This window comes from Cydia pomonella, chromosome 11, assembly GCF_033807575.1.
Source record: "Cydia pomonella isolate Wapato2018A chromosome 11, ilCydPomo1, whole genome shotgun sequence".
In the NCBI taxonomy this organism is placed as follows: Eukaryota; Metazoa; Arthropoda; class Insecta; order Lepidoptera; family Tortricidae; genus Cydia; species Cydia pomonella.
In genome coordinates this window covers 13,866,908-13,886,829 of record NC_084713.1, presented here as the reverse complement: position 1 = coordinate 13,886,829, position 19,922 = coordinate 13,866,908, and the positions used below count along the sequence as shown (strand labels likewise).

Genomic DNA, 19,922 nt, shown 5'->3' with positions numbered 1-19,922 from the left:
GTTATATTACCCACTGTAAAGGTTTCATGTGAGATCTAAATATGTTATATTGAGTTTTGTTAAATCAATAGTTTCCAAAAAATGCACAGGATAAGAAATTATCATGAGTATCATGACAAAATATTTGAAAAAAAAAACCTATAGCTAGATGGCCCAGACATTGGTTTCGTATAAGAACGAGAAGTGTTCGATCGTAACTGGTTACGGGTAAGACGAAATTAGTTTTTGATCGCAACCGGTTTCGTACAAGGCAGAAATAGTTTTCGATCGCATCTGGTTACGAAGCTCTGGTTGCGTACGCGGCCGAAGGGGAATTTCAACTTCCCATACAAACGGAGTTTCGTTCTCATTTTAAAACTACGTGTTGGATTGTAATGAAACTTTGCACATATATCTTAAAAAGTTATTTTTTATGAAAAACTTACATTTGCTGTATTTTTTTAACTATGGTATCTGAAGCTACATAACTAATCACAGGCATAGATATACCTAATTCTATTGTAGGTACAAAGTTTTAGAGCAATCTAGCTGGTCGTTTTAAAGTGAGAGCGTAACTACTATTGTATGGAGAGCCGAGCTTGCTGCGGATTCTAACTTTCGCCATGTCGAGCGAATTTATAGCCTTTGGTTTCACCACGCATATACATACCACGCACTTCATACAAATTCAATTTCTGCATATTTTTTGCACCATAACTGAAATTTCTCGCCTAACAAAGCAATCGAGTAAAACCGATCGTTAACCGGAATAACGCGTTCAATGTGCACTGGAAAACATTTTAATTCGAACCAATTCCGCTCAGACATCATTCCATTTGCTTACCAAGCGTGTAAGCTGTTTCTACGGCTAACCAGTTTAATCGCTCACCGAATGCATGAAGTTTATACGAGTCACGTTATTCTGGTAATCTTTTGAACTAGATTAGCCCGCGCTTATGCTAGCAATGGAAGTACTCGACCTGCGTCCATTGATGCTGAGGGAAACAATTCCAATTTCCATTGAGCACGTTTCGCGCTACCACCGCGTGGAACATTACTCGTTTTTCTGTTCATCCTACACTACATCTACAGCAACACGTAGCGGTAACAGCATTTGCGTGTCACGGGTAGCAAATCGTATTAATTGGTATTATTAGGTAGGTATTTATGGCAAATGTCGCGACGTTGTGATTGCACTAGAGATAGAGAAGTATACGTACTAATTATTGCAGAAAACCACAAGCAATATTAATATATTGCAGTATACTTTAGAACATCTGCGAGATATTGTTTGCTTCTGATATATTTAAACTGAAGGTGTACTTTAAGTGCTACGTAATGAATGTTCACTTATTTCCAGTTGATAATGAGTTAAATATTTTGTGGCATGTAAGCAATAGTCACGGCGTAAATTGTTTGAGAAATTTCCATATTTTTGTACTACAATCGATATTGGCCATTTCCAAAACGAACATTTTCTTTTTAAATTCTCCTAATATTTCTGAGAACTTTTCGATTTTTTGGTGAACTATCCGAAACTTGTATATCTGTAAAACCAAATAGTACCTATATCTCACTTTGTAACTTCGAGAACCATAATAGGAACTATGGTAAGCTAATATATGGCAATCTAATTTATTTTAATAACAATGCTTCCGTGAGACACAGATATATTATAGTATTTTATGCAACAGTTGTATAAGAAGGGTCAAAAAAGGCGAGTGGCGTGAGTTACAATGTGAGCCGGAGCCGAAGGTGTAGGCGAACATTGTAAAGGAATACGCCACGAGCATTTTTTGACCTACTTATACAACGTTGCATACAATATTTTTCCTACGAGTCAACAAAAATAAATCTTAATTTAGGTAAACAAAGCAAAAGTATATAGCCAAGACGCGCGAGCATACCTTGTTACGCGCCCAGCCCGCCCCGGGGCCGCGGCCGGCCGGTCAGCGGCACCTCGTAACTCATGAGGCCCTGGTACTTGCTACTTGCTAAATTAAATTTTTGGTCATTTTTTTTCTCAATTTTGGCCACCGTAGCCTACGGAGACTAACAAGCAACGCTAAGCGGTCTTCGTAGTCTATGGGTGTTGCTATATTACGGGTGTCACACGCGTGTTTCTGACTTATGAAGTAATTATTTGTACTATGCCACCAAATAAATATTTTGTAAGTTGGCAGCAATGCACTTAGTTTAAAACTGTATTCGTTTTGGTTTTGTTAGGTTGGTAGCCATTATTCGCAGTAACGTTATAGCGATTAAAAGCACAAGAGCTTTTATGAGGAATAGACAATATAGACTTTTCTTGAAACCTTTTATGTATGTTCTTATATTCGTGATAATGAATGCATAAATGACAGATAACAGTAGAGGAGTAGGAAAAATATATTAAAAACGGGTCACTAACGTATTTTAAATCTAAAAACGCTCGACATGTTTCACCAGTCCGCTAACGTCTCTCTAAAATCTAATTTATGGTAATTTTCCTGCTTCCCAAAGGTTGAAAGAGGTCGCTTTTAAGCGATAAGACAGCATGTTGTTGCCTGTCTCAAATTTGTTTTTATTTTTCTATGTATTTTTTAGGGTTCCGTAGCCAAATGGCAAAAAACGGAACCCTTATAGATTCGTCATGTCCGTCTGTCTGTCCGATTATGTCACAGCCACTTTTTTCCGAAACTATAAGAGCTATACTGTTCAAACTTAGTAAGTGGATGTATTCTATAAACCGCACTAAGATGTTCACACAAAAATAGAAAAAAAAAACAATAAATTTTGGGGGTTCCCCATACTTAGAACTGAAACCCAAAAAATCTTTTTTCATTAAACCCATACGTGTGTCTTCAAAAATGATATTGAGGTTTCTAATATCATTTTTTTCTAAAATGTATAGTTTGCGCGAGAGACACTTCCAAAGTGGTAAAATGTGTGTCCAAAGTGGTAAAATGTTGAACAAGATCTAGTAAGTAGATTTTTTTTTATACGTCATAAATGGTACGGAACCCTTCATGCGCGAGTCCCACTCGCACTTGGCCGCTTTTTTGTAACTTTATGGTGCACAAAAGTAAATATTCACTTACTTAGTTACTTGCTGCTTAAATAATCTGTAAAGGTGTATAAGGCCTGATGATGATGATGAGTTACTTATCCTAATATCTGGCTATTATTCTGGGTTACCTTAAGTGAATGCCTGCGACAAGCAATACTTGGGACAATTCTGTTTTTTATTATACAGAGAAATTCTTGAAGTCTCTTGAGTGGGGTCTAAAAGGCATGCCTAAGGGCTTTTATCGGAACGACCTCGGACTTGGACAGCCGGGTGAGTTGCAAGTGTAGTTTATCTGAGAAAATCACTTGACCGGACATGTTTCTCACAGTGAAAATGAATATAATATATGTAAATGTCGCAGCCAACTGGTCAAATTAGCCAGCTAATGAATTGGTTCAAGAACAACCAACGCAGCGTTTAACCAGATGGCTGAACATCGTGTAGTCATTTAGTTAATTTGGACATCGATGAGTTTGATGTTCGGTTAGGTTAGGTTAGTATTTTATTGTAAATTATTTATTTATTAAAATGAATAAATAAGTTTGATGTTCGGTTAGGTTAGGTTAGTATTTTATTGTAAATTATTTATTTATTAAAATAAATAAATAATTTACAATAAAATACTATCTGATGTTATTTCATTTCTTTAAGTTTTTTTAGGTTACATTTAAATCACTTTTTGATACGACCGCATAATCAAAATATAGTTAAGGCTTTAATGAACACATTTTCATTGGTTTTGTAAAAAATACGACAATTCAGACAATAGTCACTACTGTGCTTTAACTCAAAATGTCGCATACTCAAAATGACTCGACGTGACAACTGTCACAAGTGACCATGATGTACTGAAATTAAAACTATATTGGTATATGATATTGACTAAATAAATAAATAAAATATTTTTATCTTCTTCTTCTTCCTCGCGTTGTCCCGGCATTTTGCCACGGCTCATGGGAGCCTAGGGTCCGCTTGACAACTAATCCCAAGATTTGGCGTAGGCACTAGTTTTTACGCAAGCAACTGCCATCTGACCTTCCAAATAAAAAAAAATTAATGATAATCTCACAAATACTGGTACGAAATAGTTGATTATAACTTACTGAATGCGCAGGCTCGATCCTGCTCTCGTCTCCTGAATTACCCTGTATATCTATTTCTAAACTAGGGTGGTAGATCGTTTTGGCGCATTGTTTTTGTTTTAGCGCGTGTATAAATAGACATTAATTCAACTAGAATGAATCCATAGTCACTGTCTCGACACTTGGCCCACAACAACACACGTTGTTATGCAGTTGCAGCACACAATAATTCCGCGCATGTCAGGGACATATTTTTATTAGTATACATTTAATTACGCAGGATTACAACGGTTTATTTTAATTCATCACGCGTAGTTTTCATTGAAATTTGGAACGGAACGGCCACCCGGCCGCCTGCTGACCCGGCGGATCGCGATTATGGACCCACCATTAATTCCACCCAAATGTTGCTGGTGTGGCCGCTGGCCGCTTGCTAATAAAACGGCCAAACCCCAATGCGTTTAAGGTAAGAAATTAATTTAAGGTTTTTACACAGGTCTCTGGAACAACTTGCGATCCACGAATGCCCCTTAAACTTAAGGGGAAAATCTACAGGACGATCGTGAGACCTGTTGTAATGTATGGATCAGAATGCTGGGCGACGAAAGTGACGGATGAAAGAAGAGTGCACGCAGCGGAAATGAGAATGTTGAGATGGATGTGTGGAGTGACGAGAAAGGATCGAATTAAGAATGAGTATATAAGGGGAAGTTTGAAAGTAGCACCGGTAGCAGAGAAGATAAGGAGTGGTAGGTTAGCGTGGTATGGGCATTTAATGAGGAGGGATGAATGCCATATAGGAAAAAGAATGTTAGGAATGAATGTTGATGGACGGAGAGCGGATGGTAGACCTAAAAAACGATGGATGGATTGTGTGAAAGAGGATATGAGAAAGAAAGGAGTGAGTGCTGAGGTGACGAAAGATAGAGGAGAATGGAAGAGAAGAACATGTTGTGCCGACCCCACATGACGTGGGATAAGGGCAGGAGGAAGAAGAAGAAGACACATACCCAGTTTTATTTCCTTGAGGAAGTGAACTGTCACATGTGATTTTTCGTTCGACTCGCGCCACCTTCGTATATTTCACGACTACATTGACTACTGTGTACGAATATAATGTACAATTTGGAATGTATGTGTATCTACCTAACTATTTAAATATGCCCAGCACGGCTAGCACATGACGGGCGCGACAGTCGACAGGCGAGAAAATGCCGCGACATAGAGCTTTCTCGCGAATCGGTAGCATAAGACGCGCGCGACAACCCGCTGTCTCGCGGACAAATGTCAAAGCGACATAATTGTGTCGTTTGACAGTTCCACGCGGGATACTCTCGAAACTCGTAGCACAAGTGCACTTTTAGCGACAAAATATCCCGCGTTTCAACGTCAAAATGAGAGAAACTGTCTTCGAGACATAAAGCTAGCGAGACGCTCTCGAGAAGCTCGCCTATCCCTTAAAAGCAGATCTATTTCAAAAAAGAAGTAAGTTTTCCGTGTTTTCTTATTAATTACACACTATTTTATTTCTATGCGTTATAAATAGTATGGATTCGATAAATTTTATATTTTTTCAGAATGGCATTTTTTCTTTTGCTAAATGAAGAGATCAGGCAAAGAAAAATTCAGCGGAGGAGGTTACGGGACGCTAACAACCCCTTCGAGCTGCCGGATCCGGAATTTCAGCATTTATATAGAATTAATAAGGATATGGGATTGTACCTGATTCGGCAGCTTGAAAGGACCTTGGGAGAGACCGCCGCTCATGGCATCCCTGTCCATGTCCAGGTATGATTCCCTTACCTAATTTATTTCAATTTTGATGTGGGTATCTTAATCTGAGCTTACTATATCAAACTTAGTAGGTAGACACTTAACGTCGCTCTACATTGAATTTGTAAATGGAGATACAAAACATGTTAAATAACCGTCTATACTATTAAAATCTGTAATTACTTAACCAATATTAAAAGACAGACGGTTAAACTCACGTAAATTATTCGTGGAGTGCACGGAGTGATGATTGACAATGCCTTAACAGGATATCATGTACCTAATAATGTTTTAAACCATCTTCATGAACATGATCGCAATAAAATATGAATAATATAGATAGTTACTTCTATAATTTTTCCGTCTATTTCTATACACCCATTTACCCAACGCCCAATAAGTAGTTAAATTTCAAGGTCATGTATAAAATTAATAAATAAATAATATGAAACAGAAAATGAATATTATTACATATGTACCTACGATCTCTCGTATCTCACAATACACATTAATAATGTGCAGGTATTATCTTCTGTGATGTTCATGGCTGCCGGGAGCTACCAGAGGGGTGTGGGCCAAGACCACAACCTCTGCGTGGCTCAGACAACCATGTCCAGACACCTGGGCAGGGTCGTGGATGCGATTAACCGACAGTGAGTAGTAACTTGAACACTGCTTAAGGTGAACAAAGTAGACTTGTAAATGCTTAACTGTTTACTAGTTCTCCAATTTATTTGTAGATTGAAAAATCGGTGGATTGTTTTCCCGGGCACCGAGGCAGGGAGGCAAAATGTCTCCTCCGGATTCCGGGAAAAATTCGGAATCCCGGATGCACTAGGGGCAGTGGATTGCACGCATGTGGCCATATTTCCACCGCCGCGGCCACATGGCGTGCAATACATAAATAGAAAGGGAATTCACACCCTCAATGTGCAGTTGGTGAGTTAAGCATTTTTTTTTATACGACGGTGGCAAACAAGCATACGGCCGCCTGATGGTAAGCAGCCGCCGCAGCTAATGGACGCCTGCAACTCCAGAGGTGCCACATGCGCGCTGCCGACCCTTTACAAACCTGTACACTTCTTATATAAAATAAACTATTCTAGTTGCTACGCTTTGAAAAGTTCTGAATCTAAAAAAGGCTCTTTGGAAGGCGCTTTGAAAAAAGGTATCAGACGCGGAGTGCAAAATTTTGCATGTTAATGCGCAATTTCCAGGGCGAGTGCATGACGCATATATATTCCGCCAATCTTTGGTGAGAAGTGAAATGCGCCGCCTTCACGAACAGCGGATAGGGCGTTTTTTTCTTTTGGGTGTGATTTATAATTTAATTACAATTATTTCTGTATTATTTAACGCTTTAGAGTTACAATATTCATTTGAATCAATTCAATTATAACTACAGGTGATTCGGGCTACCCCTTGGAGCCCTGGCTCATGACGCCGGTATTGCACGCCGTCCCGCACTCGCCACAGGACCGCTTCACGCGCTGGCACTGCCAGGCCCGGAACGTAGTGGAGCGCACCAACGGCTACCTCAAGGGTTCCTTGAGATGCTTAGGGTTGGACAGGTGCCTCCACTATACCCCAGAAAAATCATGCAGCCTCATTTATGCTTGCTGCACCGTATATAATATTATGAAACATTTTGGGTAAATATTTTTATATCTCTACCTATAGCTATCTGTTAAATCTTTATGGGAATCACCTTTTTGCCTTTTTTTACATTGTAATATCGCTTATAGTTTATGAATTAAACACCAAAACTAAGTTTTTATTGTAATTTAATGCTTACTTATCGTTACAAAACTGACAGCAATTAACTTTTCTTAACAACTCACACTAATTGGGTACACTATTTTCTGAAAACTCCCATGTACAGTCAACCAATTTGATTCCTAGGCCACTATAGAACCATGCCATAATGACTTCTACGATAGTGCTTATTGAGTGATGCGTGTCAAGTATCTAGTAGTTAAAGCGACAAGGTTCTATAGTGGCCTAGGAATCAAATTGGTTGACTGTACCTATTTCATTACTACGATTATTTTGCAGGGTCGAGTTGAGGCAAGAAGCAGCGGAGCCAATCGAACCCGAGGAGAATAACGGCCAAAATTTGGACGATGCTGCGGCCCTTATGCGCTTGGCAAACGAACGCCGAGAGCGTTTGATAATAGAATATTTTTCTTAAAGAAAACTTTCATTTCATCTGCATTTACTCTATAAAACCTTATATTACCCTCAAGGCTAAATAATAGTTTTACTTTTCATAGATATAAAACTATTCTTAAATTGCACGCGCCTCTACGAGTATTTTCAATCCGAATCCAAATTGTATAAAAGATCTGTCGGAAGCAGATAATATATCTTCGTAAACATTTTAAATTAATACACACGGAGATATGGACAGAGTAGCTTAGGCGTGTGCTTTTCGATTGGTTTAACACTAACCAAATGTTACAAGTTCATATTTCATTAACTAGTTACACATAGTCCCGCTGAGTTTCTTGCGCCGGTGTATTTCTCAAACCGTGGTATAGGTTGGGAACGGTGATAGCTTTTGTCATTCATAAATGCATTATAATATGCCTAAATCGAAGAATCGAAGACTTCACTATCACTTCAAATCTAGGGGTATGAATCAAAAAATATTGACATGTATTTATATAATCGAAGACTTCACTATCACTTCAAATCTACGGGTATGAATCAAAAAATATTGACATGTATGTATTCTTTATTCTTGTATTATTCAATTCAAACTATTAGATAATAAAAGTTAATAGGTTATACATATATTTCCTAATAAGCCAATTGGGAGCGTGCACGACTGTCACGCAACCTGGTGTCCGCAATTCTAGGGGAAAACGTCAATTCACTACATCTTATAAAACTACTCCAAAACTAAAAACTACTGAACGGATTTTCATACGACTTTCATCTATCAATAGAGTGTTTCTTGAGGAAGGCTTAAGTATATAACTTGTTAAGGTTTTGTGTAAATTGTTTGAAATATAACGATGTTGTCGGAAAAAATCATGCTGGCTAGGAGCTTTAATCGAAAACGCTGCCTAATCCGTTTGAGCTATAACAACACAATGTATGGTGGAGTTGTTTCTCATTCATAGGTCTACAAAAAAGTCCGCGATGTGAAATGTCTATCTTTTAAGGATAACTTACTATATCCATTCTAAACTTCTAGAAAAAGATCACGTAATATGTGGCATTTGCAATGCTATTTACATAGATACATTATTAACAATTATCAAATTAAATACGTTAGTTATATTAAGCATTTCATACAGATTACAATGGTCCCTTACACTATACAAACTACTACTAAAAATGTAAATTTTGTAAAGGTGTCGGCCTGTTTCTTTTTAGCTGTCTTTTTAAGATAATTTTTTTTATTTTTTGTTCTGCGACCAGCTCCTGAAACAAATTCCATATAATTAACCAAATAAATGGTTTTCATATAATAGATTTCTAAACACAATTAAGCAATTGAAAGATAGACAGACGTGAGGAAACTCTTGAGGATTCGGTTTTTGCTATTCTGGCTTGGGATTTTTACATGCGTGATCGTCCATACAAAAAGAGGAAACGTTTGTCCACTTGTAAATATTTTCCATTACCATGTTATTGACATAATGAAAGACTAGGTTTATAAGTTTTTTTTTCAAAACATATAAATTTCGAATATATATTAGAAGCTGAAGCGATCAACGTCAAAATCAAAGTGATTTGTTAATATTTAGTTCGTGGAAAACGTTTTCTTTCCAAATGGAATTTCATAAAAAAGTACCGTTATTTCGCTAGGATCGTAAAGCTTTTCAGCCCTCTTAAGGCTAAATTTAATTTCAACAATAACAAATATGAATAAAATTGCACACAGTGCACAAAGCATACCTTCAGGTGCAGCGTCTGCTGCTTTTGGCCCTCAATGAACCGTAAAGTGGGCTTGGTCGCAGCGTCCAGCGCGCGTGCCGGCCGGCGCCGGTTCCTCGCGCGCGGCGGGGTGCCCTGGGCGGCCGCCTGCGCGGTCCCTGAACCGCTGGCTCCCGATGAAGACTCGGTGCAAGGGAGCTGAGAAATAGCCATGAGCTTCTCAATCTGTAAATAACAATATATAATAGAGATTATCACTAATTTATGAATTAAATAAATAATTTAGGCTTAGGTAATAATTATGGTTTAAGCATTTAATACTTTTAATTTATTTACTACACCTCCCATACGAATTATTACACCCAATTACACCCAAACAACTTCAAGATTTGATTTTTCATGCATAGTATATATGTACATACCTACACATATTCTCACACCGAGGATGCCGAAGACCGGGCGAAATGGAGAAGATTAAATAAGAAAGCGGACCCTGGCGCTAGACCGTGAAAACGCTAGGTTGAAGAAGAAGAAGTATATACATTACATACCTATTTACGTAGATAGGAACAATGTAAGTTAAATAAAAACCAGTAAAAATGTACTTACATCTTGCTCCCCCACGCCGGTTTCTCCCTCCACCGAGAGCCCGACAGCACACTCCCGGCCAATAATACTCAGTATCTGTTGGGAGAGTGCGGAAGGTTCAGGAACCAACGCCGCATTTCCGGTCTTGGCCCTTGCCACCCGGGCTCGAGCCGCTTCGTCGCGGGCCTTTTTTTTCAAATCGCGCCATGTCTATAAAATGTCAATACAAAAATATTGTAACTTGCCATAAAACTCTGATGATTGATATTTTAAATGACAATATGATAGAAGAAAGTAAATGAAAACTACTTTTGTATTTAGTACTTACGTGTTTCCATTGCTCCACACTCTTAAGGGGGCCGATTTCTGATAAGAGCCCCTGGAGTTTTGCCCACTCGGCGTCCATCTTTTGGCCGCCGAGTGGGCAGGTATATTCACCTACGGCGAATAGTGGGTTTGCCGCCATATACTCCACCAAACTTTTTAACTGCACGTTAGTGCTTCGAACTCTAAAACAGCATTAATAAAATTAATTGAAAGGTCTAACATTACAAAACTATGAAGTTCTCTTCAAAATAAAACTATAGGTTGAACATTATTAGTGCTTCGAACTCTAAAACAGCATTCAAAGGTCTAACATTATAAAACTAAGAAGTTCTCTTGAAAAGTAAAACTATAGGTTGAACACTATTACGACAAAAATATTAAGTTTGAGATTAGACTTACACTTTTCGTTTGGAGGAACTCGCCATCGTAACAAATTAATAATTTCAATTTGTAAGATTTCAAATGCTCCGCCGTCGAATGCCTGATTAAATTTTGACACTGACATTGCCAACTTTGAAAAAAAAGTGTTCGCTATCTCTTCAATATTAATACGGCGAGAAGGAGATAAAGTTATCGTGACTAGGAACGTTCCGTTTCTAAGGCTGACTATTCATTATTTTTTTCGATTATTCTTGTACCGATTCAGTGTTGCCACGAAAGAAAAGTTTGGTCCATGTATAAATGGCCACACTGGCTATGTCGCGCGCGGGATGGCTCTCTCGCGTGGAACTCTTTTCTCGATCTGCAAACTTGTGCTACCAAAATCGAGAAATTGACAGATCGAGATAGACATTTGTGACGCGCGATTGCTGTTTCTCGCGGCGCGAGTTATCCCGCGTGTAATCATGTGCTAGCCGTGCAGGAAGCGTAGGGATGGACGTATGGCCATGCGTTGGCCGGACAGAATAACGTCAGAGACAAAAATCACATTACCCAAGATAGAGCGGCTTGGAGAGCTCTGGTGAAGAGTGTCCACCACTGTCAACAGTCGTCACGTCCCTCAGCCATGAGTTAAAAAAAACTAGTGATACATTGCTTGCTGAATTATTATGTACGAAAAAATTAAAGGGAGTTCATTTAAGCCAAAACTAACTACCCTTTGGTTATACGTTCGTATCAAAAATACACGCTGTATGCATGCATCTTGTCTAAGTAGACACGTTTTGCAAGATGAGGCAGAATGGTAATGACAATTCCAATACCAAGGTATTCCAAGTAAAAATGACTAAGCAGTAACTACAATGCAAATACATAGTAAAAGTGTCTTAACGTTGTGCGAACTAGGTCTCGCCGCGTTATAGCCGCAGCGAGGTAATAAAATTGAGCGATAGAGGCAATTGTCCCACTGATACACCATAAATCGTGCCGCAGCCGCTGAACAGCGAGATTTCAGATAGAGCGTACTCTCAAATAGCGATATTGACAGGATTAGGCGGCCATTGTCCTAGCTGAAGCGACAATAACAACAACGCGACCAGATACGACAATATTTCAATATAACAGCTGAGAGTTTCAATAAATCAAGTAATGCGGCAACATTACTGCAGGAAACATAAAAAAGGTAATTTAATCGAGACATTTGTATTAAGTATGATTTTTTCTGTAGTAATGCAGTGGGCAGCTTTGCTGCAGCAGTATTGCATATTACAATTGACTAAATCTATGTTGATGCCAGGATTTTTGACATTTGCGGCAGAAATGCAGTCGGCAGTAATGTCGCGCAGTAATGCTGGTGTAGCCTGAATCCTAATGATACCTTCATGGCTATCCAAACGCCGAAAACAAAATAGAGGAACGAGGTTTATGGAAAAGCCATCGAAAAATAAGTGCTAAGTACATGAATTACTAGTGGGATTTAATTTAATGACCATCGAAAATACTTTGATATCCTAAGCTCTCTTACCAAAAAATAATTATATACAAATATTATATAAAATAAAATATATACTAAACACCAAAAAAATCAATTCTATATTTACACAAGTTCTAGCTGTTTTAGTGACGACTGCACTTACTTCAAATTGTATTCAAACACCATATAAGTATAATTAATGATTAACAAATATTAGCGAGCAAATTGCCATAAAATGTACACATATATTATAACCTTACAGACCGAATTGCTACCAGAAAAGTGGATTAGGCTAGGTTAGAACTGCGACCCTTACAGATTCGAAACGCTATCAGATTTTTTCTGATAGCAGTTTGATTCTGTACGGGTATTCTGTAAGGGGTAACTCATTTGGGTTAGGTTAGGTTAGAACTGCGATGGGGTGCTACGGACAGGAAACCTCCTAGAGTGCCGAGTCCCTTTTAATTCCTCTTGATCAGTTGATCCGGGGGAAAGGGAAGGGTTCTTGGACGGTGCACCCTGGAGGCAACGGTAAGTAATCTCTTGGTTTCCAAGTAATTGCTTACTAGTGCTGCCAATGTCCTGTCATGGGGGGTTAGGGTTCCGCACAGAGTGTCCTCTCAATGAGGGAGAGTTCACCCGAGTGTGTGCTGAGGGGGGCCTTTGGGCCGGACGGCTGTGGTCGCGGATGAGGTTATCGGGCCGGGCGCTTTCGAGCGTATGAGGGCACAGGAATGCCGCTGGACCTGTATAAAACTGCGGTCCCCGTAACTGTCTAGGCAGAGCGCCTATGGTGACGGACGGGGAGGTTGCCACTGCTAGCCGGCGCCGGCGTGGTGGCCGCGAAGATGACCACCTCTATAAAAAATCGCTAAGGCAACCGGAGGGAGTGGAACCCGGGGTTTTTCCATGTCCTCCCGGCGTGGAGGTTGTCATGAGGGACCAGTGTGTGGTGTCGCCCTGCATACTACCTTCGAGAGGGGGAGCTTCGGCTCCAGGTCCTTCGGGCCCAAAAGAGGGGACGGCCTCGGCTGTCGGCAGCAGGCGGTGTTCGCGGTTGAATGCTTACAGCGACCCCGTGTCACCGCCACCATTGCTGCGAGACGGGCATACCGTGGAGGGTTTAGTCGGTATTTGGGTCCTTTCGCCACGAGTCCGACATATCCGTCCTAGTTCCCCGGCTAGGCAGAATGCCTAAATCCATTACTCCACGTAAAAGTAAAAAAAGGTTAGAACTGCGATTCTCACAGAACATTAACTGCTACCAGAAAAGTGGGTTAGGTTAGGTTAGAACAGCGATCCTTACAAAAACTAAATGCTAAGTACAAAAAAAAATTGTTAGGTGAGATTAGAACTCACTGCTACCCTCACAGAACCGAACTACTACCAGAAAAGTGGGTTACGTTTGGTTACAACTGCGATCCTCATAAAACCAAACTGCTGTCAGAAAAATTTTATTTAATTTAGATAGGTTTAGTTAATTTAGAGACATAAAAAATTCAGACCTTAGTACCTAAATATTTTTACAATAACGACCCTATACTATTTTAGGAATATATTTACTATATTTTGGTAAATAATGATTTGTCCAGCGTAATTTAATTTAAAAGGATAACGAGATGTTAAATATTTGCATGACATTTTGGATTAAAATGTAGTTAAAATTTTGCTGGTCATTAACTATTTTTGTGTTAACAATGGTTAGTTTGGAGTTATTTGCTTTAATAAGATTACAAGATATAAAAAATTTGGTTATAATTTCTGATTAAAATGGAGTTTTAATTTATTCGGCAGTAAAAATGTTTTTTTTTTTTTATATCTGGTTAGCAATTTAACATAAGCTATTTAGCTTGCGGTGAGTATACATAACAAAATGTTATCTATAGCCTATAGCTTTAAATCTCCTCAGAATTCAGAAACACTTTTATTTGCTTAAAGCATGGTACTTGCCTTATCATAGTTGGTTAAACATATTTAATACTTATTTTTAGTTTATATGATACCCAAGTAAAGAAAAACCAGAACAGCATCTAGGTATACATATACCTACATTCGTACCTACCTACTAACTAAATCTAAACCATGAACGAGTAAACCTATGATGAATTGTGTCTCAGCTTAGTCATAACTGACAGCAGCATAGAAGCGAGCGCATGAAAGCGGTTTTCATCGTTTGGACATGCGAGTTGATTACACAAATGTTGTCACAGAAGTACATTTCGCCACGCAGATATGGTAGGACAGGGACTCAAAAGTATCCGGGTATGTGTAAAAAGGGCGCATTAATTTGTTACCTTAAATGCATTGGGGTTTGGCCGTTTTGTTAGCAAGCGGCCACACCAGCAACATTTAGGCGGAATTAATGGCGGGTCCATAATCGCGGCCCGCCGGGTCAGCAGGCAGCCGGGAGGCCAAATATTAATGAAAACCCACGTGTGGTGGATGTTAAATAAACTGTTTTAATCCGTAACTTAGCGAATTTGTACCAATGATTGTTTCTTATTTACACATAATATAGGTAAGTACCGCATACCTAGTCTTTTTTTTTCAAATTTAGAATTTTACTTGTACTACTATACACTTTGATACTGATATATTCGCTGAAGTTTGCGTAACTTACTTTCTATACATCTCGTTAACACTAATAGTATGTCAGTACGAGCGAGATACATAGAAAGTAAGTTAATTATGTCCGTTTTACATTGCTAATGCATTCGTTGTAAGGCTCCTAATGTGCTGCAAATATTAGCTTTTTCACGTCTCGCATTAGGTATTTACTAATAGGTAGGTATTTATTATGTATTGGTATTTTTTGAGCGATAGGTATTCATACGTAGGTCAATAGGAGTCAGGATCAGCCGCGTCTTATAAATAAACGGCCTCGGTTAGGCTCGCGTTCTTGTTTTCCGACCATTCTTAATGTGTAGTTTTATAATTAGTTGATTTTCACATTAACGGCTAGTCGCACATTTAATATTGGGCATCATTATTAGCAACCCACGGCATTTAAAAAAAAAAGGCACGTTTAAATGTTTTTATTTAGATACCACTATTCGGAATTCACAAGCGTATAAAAGTCAAACAATTCTCCCGATCAATAGCTAAAGGCATCTTTACAATTTAGTAATACACGAGGATGTAAATAACGTGGCGACAGTATTTGCAGTATATCCGGGTGATTCATATCACGCTATGCGTTCGAAACGCGTTGATGATATAGACTAACGTATTATGAACGCGAAATTTTTTAAATATATTATAATAAAACAGTCTTCGTTCCGCACCATCTATTGATCGTTTTTGTTCTAGGAATAGCTTGGCGTCGATTTGGGTAGTTCAAAGAGTTCACCGCATCAAAAAATGTGGCAAAAAAATTGGAACTGATTTAGCAACCGCATTTTACGAACGATTTCGTCATTGACGAAGATTTTTGAAATATAATAAGACAAATAAAGCACAATTCATCTATAAAAATAGATGTTGATGAGTTACTTATATCTGAGTTTGACACCAAAATTAGAAATAAGACTAATTAATCTCAACTAAAATTCGAGTACCTATTCTAACCTAAGAGGAAGGCTAATATAAAAACAGTGAAAAAAAGCGATGTTCAATAAATTATGCCCTACAGCTTTTTTTCTTACAAAGATTTTGACAATAAATTCAAATACGTGAAATTTTTTATGCGTCAAGTATTCGTTAAGTTGGAAACTAAATTCATACTACTTAAAGAATATTTATAAATATTTTCAATATACGAAGACTATACGTTAGATATCACTGACTGGCGTTATCCGCACCCGCAAACTGCTCACGTTGAAAGGTACTTTAAATGCAAATCGAGACAAAGTTCAAAACGTGCACCGCAATGCAGTCTGGCCATTCAGAATTTTATATTAATGGGCAGACTTAAATCTGCTGAAACTCAAAAATTTCAATATTTTTATCATCCGGTTTAAAGCAGTTTTACGACTATTTGGACCGTTTTAGAGCGCTGTAACTCCATGCCATGTTAGATTTACTTCGTTTGCTTAATAATTCTAGCGGCGATGTCATGATCACTAACTAGGTTTTCTTAGTTTATCGGACATAGACTATCTTATATTTTACCTATTATATTACGTATTAAAACAGTGATTTTGTATGGAAATGGATCAGAAGGACGATTTTTAGATTTCGAGCACTCAATTTCGACACTTGAAAATCTGTGGAAAACGGTGAAATGCTATTTTTGAAATACGAGCGATATAGACCAGGATCTCTAGAACTGTGTCGTATGCACAATTACGAGTATTAGATCGCAATTTGACTTCGAATCCCTGTAGGTTCTTCTAGGCTTCTAGATGTTGCCAGGCTGAAATGTGGTGCCGTTAAGCTATTTATTTAGCTACAACAAAGACGTTTCGAATGACACCTCATTTGTCAATTTATAATTAGTACCAATTTTAGAGAGAAAGAGAGAGAGGATTAGAGCCGGCGTAGCTTTATTCGACGTTCATAAAAGTTTTGTAATATGCCTACTTGAAAATAAGTTTTTATCAAAAAATATTTTTTTTAAACAAGCTTTTATCGCTGACTGTACTTTTATTTCCACAAGCGACTATAAATACTCATCGAGAGAGGTTGCGTTGTTTTATCACAGAGGTCTAATGACCACCTTGCAGATCCTGTCTCCATCATCGGATCAGCTCGATTATCTTAGAAGTTTTTGAGGAAACAGATAAACACATACTGCTTTTGCTTTGCTGTAGTCGGCTAAAATATAAAAAAAAACAAGATACTTACTTCGGTAAGTCATCACCGCGAACTCACAATGGTCTTAAGTGCCATAGACGTTAAAGGGCGCTTAAGTCCTTTGAGCCGATCATCACTATATTTAACAATTTCCAAAAAACTAAACAACAGAGAAGTTCTATATAACTATCAAACCTGCTCACAAAATTTCACCAAAGTTGGTAACACCTTCGCAGCGGCAATTAGGTAACTCGTAACTTAAGTTTTTTTTTTCTTAAGTCCGACTTACCCTTAACTGACAGATTTATAATAGGTTTTCCTGTGATATTTAGATAAAGATCTATTTTGTGTATTTTTTTCAAAATGTTTGACCCAGTATTTGGAAATAAAGGAGGAATGGACATTTTTTGCCTGTTTTCTTGAATAACTTCGAAGCTAATTATTTTAAAAATATTAAAAAAAAAATTTGAAATTCTCATTATAATCCCTTCCATTTGACATATAACACGATATACTTTGCAAAACTTTTATTTTTAATTTTCTCCTTTACCCCCCAAAAATGGCCCCTATGTTTGAAATTCATTTATTTCAGTTACATTTGTTGTGTTGTTGTCTTTGGGTCACAGATTTACATGTATGTACCAAATTTCAACCAAATTGGTCCAGTAGTTTCGGAGCAAATAAGCTGTGACAGACGGTCAGACAGACGCACGAGTGATCCTATAAGGGTTCCGGTTTTTCCTTTTGAGGTACGGAACCCTAAAAAGGGGAGAAATCTGGGCGACGCGCCTTTTTAGAAAATGTTTACCTTTTATACTTTTTTATATTTTTGAATTCTTTTGTTTATTGTTGATTTATGTTCTTTTTACATTCTGTTATTGTGTATTCTTTTTCTTGTTTCCATCGAATAAAGTACTATCAATCAACCAGCTAATTTAATTATTAATACTGGGAAATACTAAATAAATAAAAATTCCGAGTTTTTTTCGATCTCCCGGATATATTATTGATAATGATAATAGATATAAGTTAAAATATGAATGAATCTGATACATATGTATAAGTCAGTGTTTAGATTAACACGATTTCTTCCATCTGAACTTTCGACTTTTTTGATTTGCCCATTTGGGCATAACATTAAAAATCGTGAAACTACGAGTATCTATAATAAACGCGATATACGTAACGCGTTAAATCATTAAAAAATAAAAACATAGCACGAGCATTCAAGGTTGCTAGGATTTACTTTATAAAATAATTTCTACTCGTACGCACTTAATTTGACGCGCGATGGGCAGTTTAACAAATTCTTTTAGTTGGATACGAAAAAAGACCTAAAATTAAGCGGTAGGTTTCGTAGAATCGGATTTGCTGAGAAATAAAATACAGACGCTAAAACCTAGCTCCGTCGAGGTACGTGACTTGTCTAGATAACTTAACACGTACTTATATACAATAATTACATAACTACTGTACCGGCCAATAATATATCACCTTTCTGTTTTTTGTATGAGCATGTGCACAGTCTGTATTTTTGATACAATCCTGGAGGCTAGTATTGGCCGGTACTGTATGTTGGTGGTTATAAAATAAAAACAAATTAAAAATAGGCTCCCGAACCCACGCCGTTTAGTTACAATATAAGAAAGGAAATAAAATATTTAAAAACACCTCATTAAAAATATAAAAAGTTAACGTCGCTCAAATTTCAATAGCCCGATGATAAACAACTGTACTAGTAGTTGTACAATCACAGCTAACAATTGGTTGCCACATGCGCGTTGCAGGCCTTTGGAAAACCTCTACGCTCCTTTTTATAACGCCTCCATGTGTAATAAACATATATTCGTTTATTGCAGTCATGTACAAATAAATGTATGCAAACCAATAAGGCTGAAACTTTATTTAGGACTTAGGATCTCTAAGCTAAGCGGCATACATACAAAGGTTCCGATAAATGTGGCGAAAACATAAGATTTCTCTTTGACTACTCTATTATAAAAACCCATTAATGTAATAAGAAAAAAATCCTGCAGTCGTCTAGCGTCACATTGAGGGTATACCTTAAGGGTTGCTATCTGTCACTGCGGATTCAAATATTTCTATTCGATTCATACTAAACGAGCTTGAGTTTGACCCTCATCTGATGGAAATTGATGAAGAACTGAAGGCAAGGGTTTGTTTTTAGATGTTATGTAAAGTCACCTGCTATAATTTTACGTAAAGGAGCACGCAAAAATATATCACACGCTGTGATTGCTTTGGGATTAGGTAAATGGTATAATTTTTAGTAGGTTTATTTTTCACTGACTTAGATGGCATTTTACGCATTTACGCCTTTGTATACCTACGCAGCATCAAATTGGCCTTCATCTTGTATTAGATAATTGATGTTGACGATCACATCTATTGGACGACCTATCATTCAGTCTACAATACTATGACGATTTTATTTGCGCAAATCACATGGGGCGCGTAAAATGCTTTGCGTTAATCTCATGAAACAACTGCTTGCTTTACCGAATAACGAGGCTCATTCAAATAAAGAAAAAGCAGCCAAGTGCTAGTCGGACTCGCCCATGAAGGGTTCCGTACCACTTATGATGTATTAAAAAAAAACTACTTACTAGATCTCGTTCAAACCAATTTT

General features: G+C 37.8%; 2 protein-coding genes across 2 annotated transcripts in view; one reads left to right on the top strand and one right to left on the bottom strand.

Moving 5' to 3' along the window:
• Positions 1–19,922, bottom strand: part of LOC133522932 (glutamate receptor ionotropic, kainate 2-like) — a 116,702-nt gene that overhangs the window by 62,260 nt on the left and 34,520 nt on the right. The gene's annotated exons all lie outside the window — the stretch shown is intronic.
• On the top strand, positions 5,689–7,539 carry LOC133523127 (putative nuclease HARBI1). Its single transcript, XM_061858638.1, has 5 exons — positions 5,689–5,898; positions 6,406–6,536; positions 6,624–6,822; positions 7,052–7,145; positions 7,289–7,539. The coding sequence occupies exons 1-5, from the start codon at positions 5,689–5,691 to the stop codon at positions 7,537–7,539; spliced, it is 885 nt and encodes a 294-aa protein (XP_061714622.1).

What these genes read in the sequence shown, in the direction of transcription:
- LOC133523127 (XM_061858638.1), top strand. Translation starts at nt 5,689, where the DNA reads ATGGCATTTTTTCTTTTGCTAAATGAAGAGATCAGGCAAAGAAAAATT. An exon ending in GTGGATGCGATTAACCGACA is followed by an intron (nt 6,537 to 6,623) that starts GTGAGTAGTAAC and finishes ATTTATTTGTAG; the next exon opens with ATTGAAAAATCGGTGGATTG. An exon ending in CCGCCAATCTTTGGTGAGAA is followed by an intron (nt 7,146 to 7,288) that starts GTGAAATGCGCC and finishes TTATAACTACAG; the next exon opens with GTGATTCGGGCTACCCCTTG.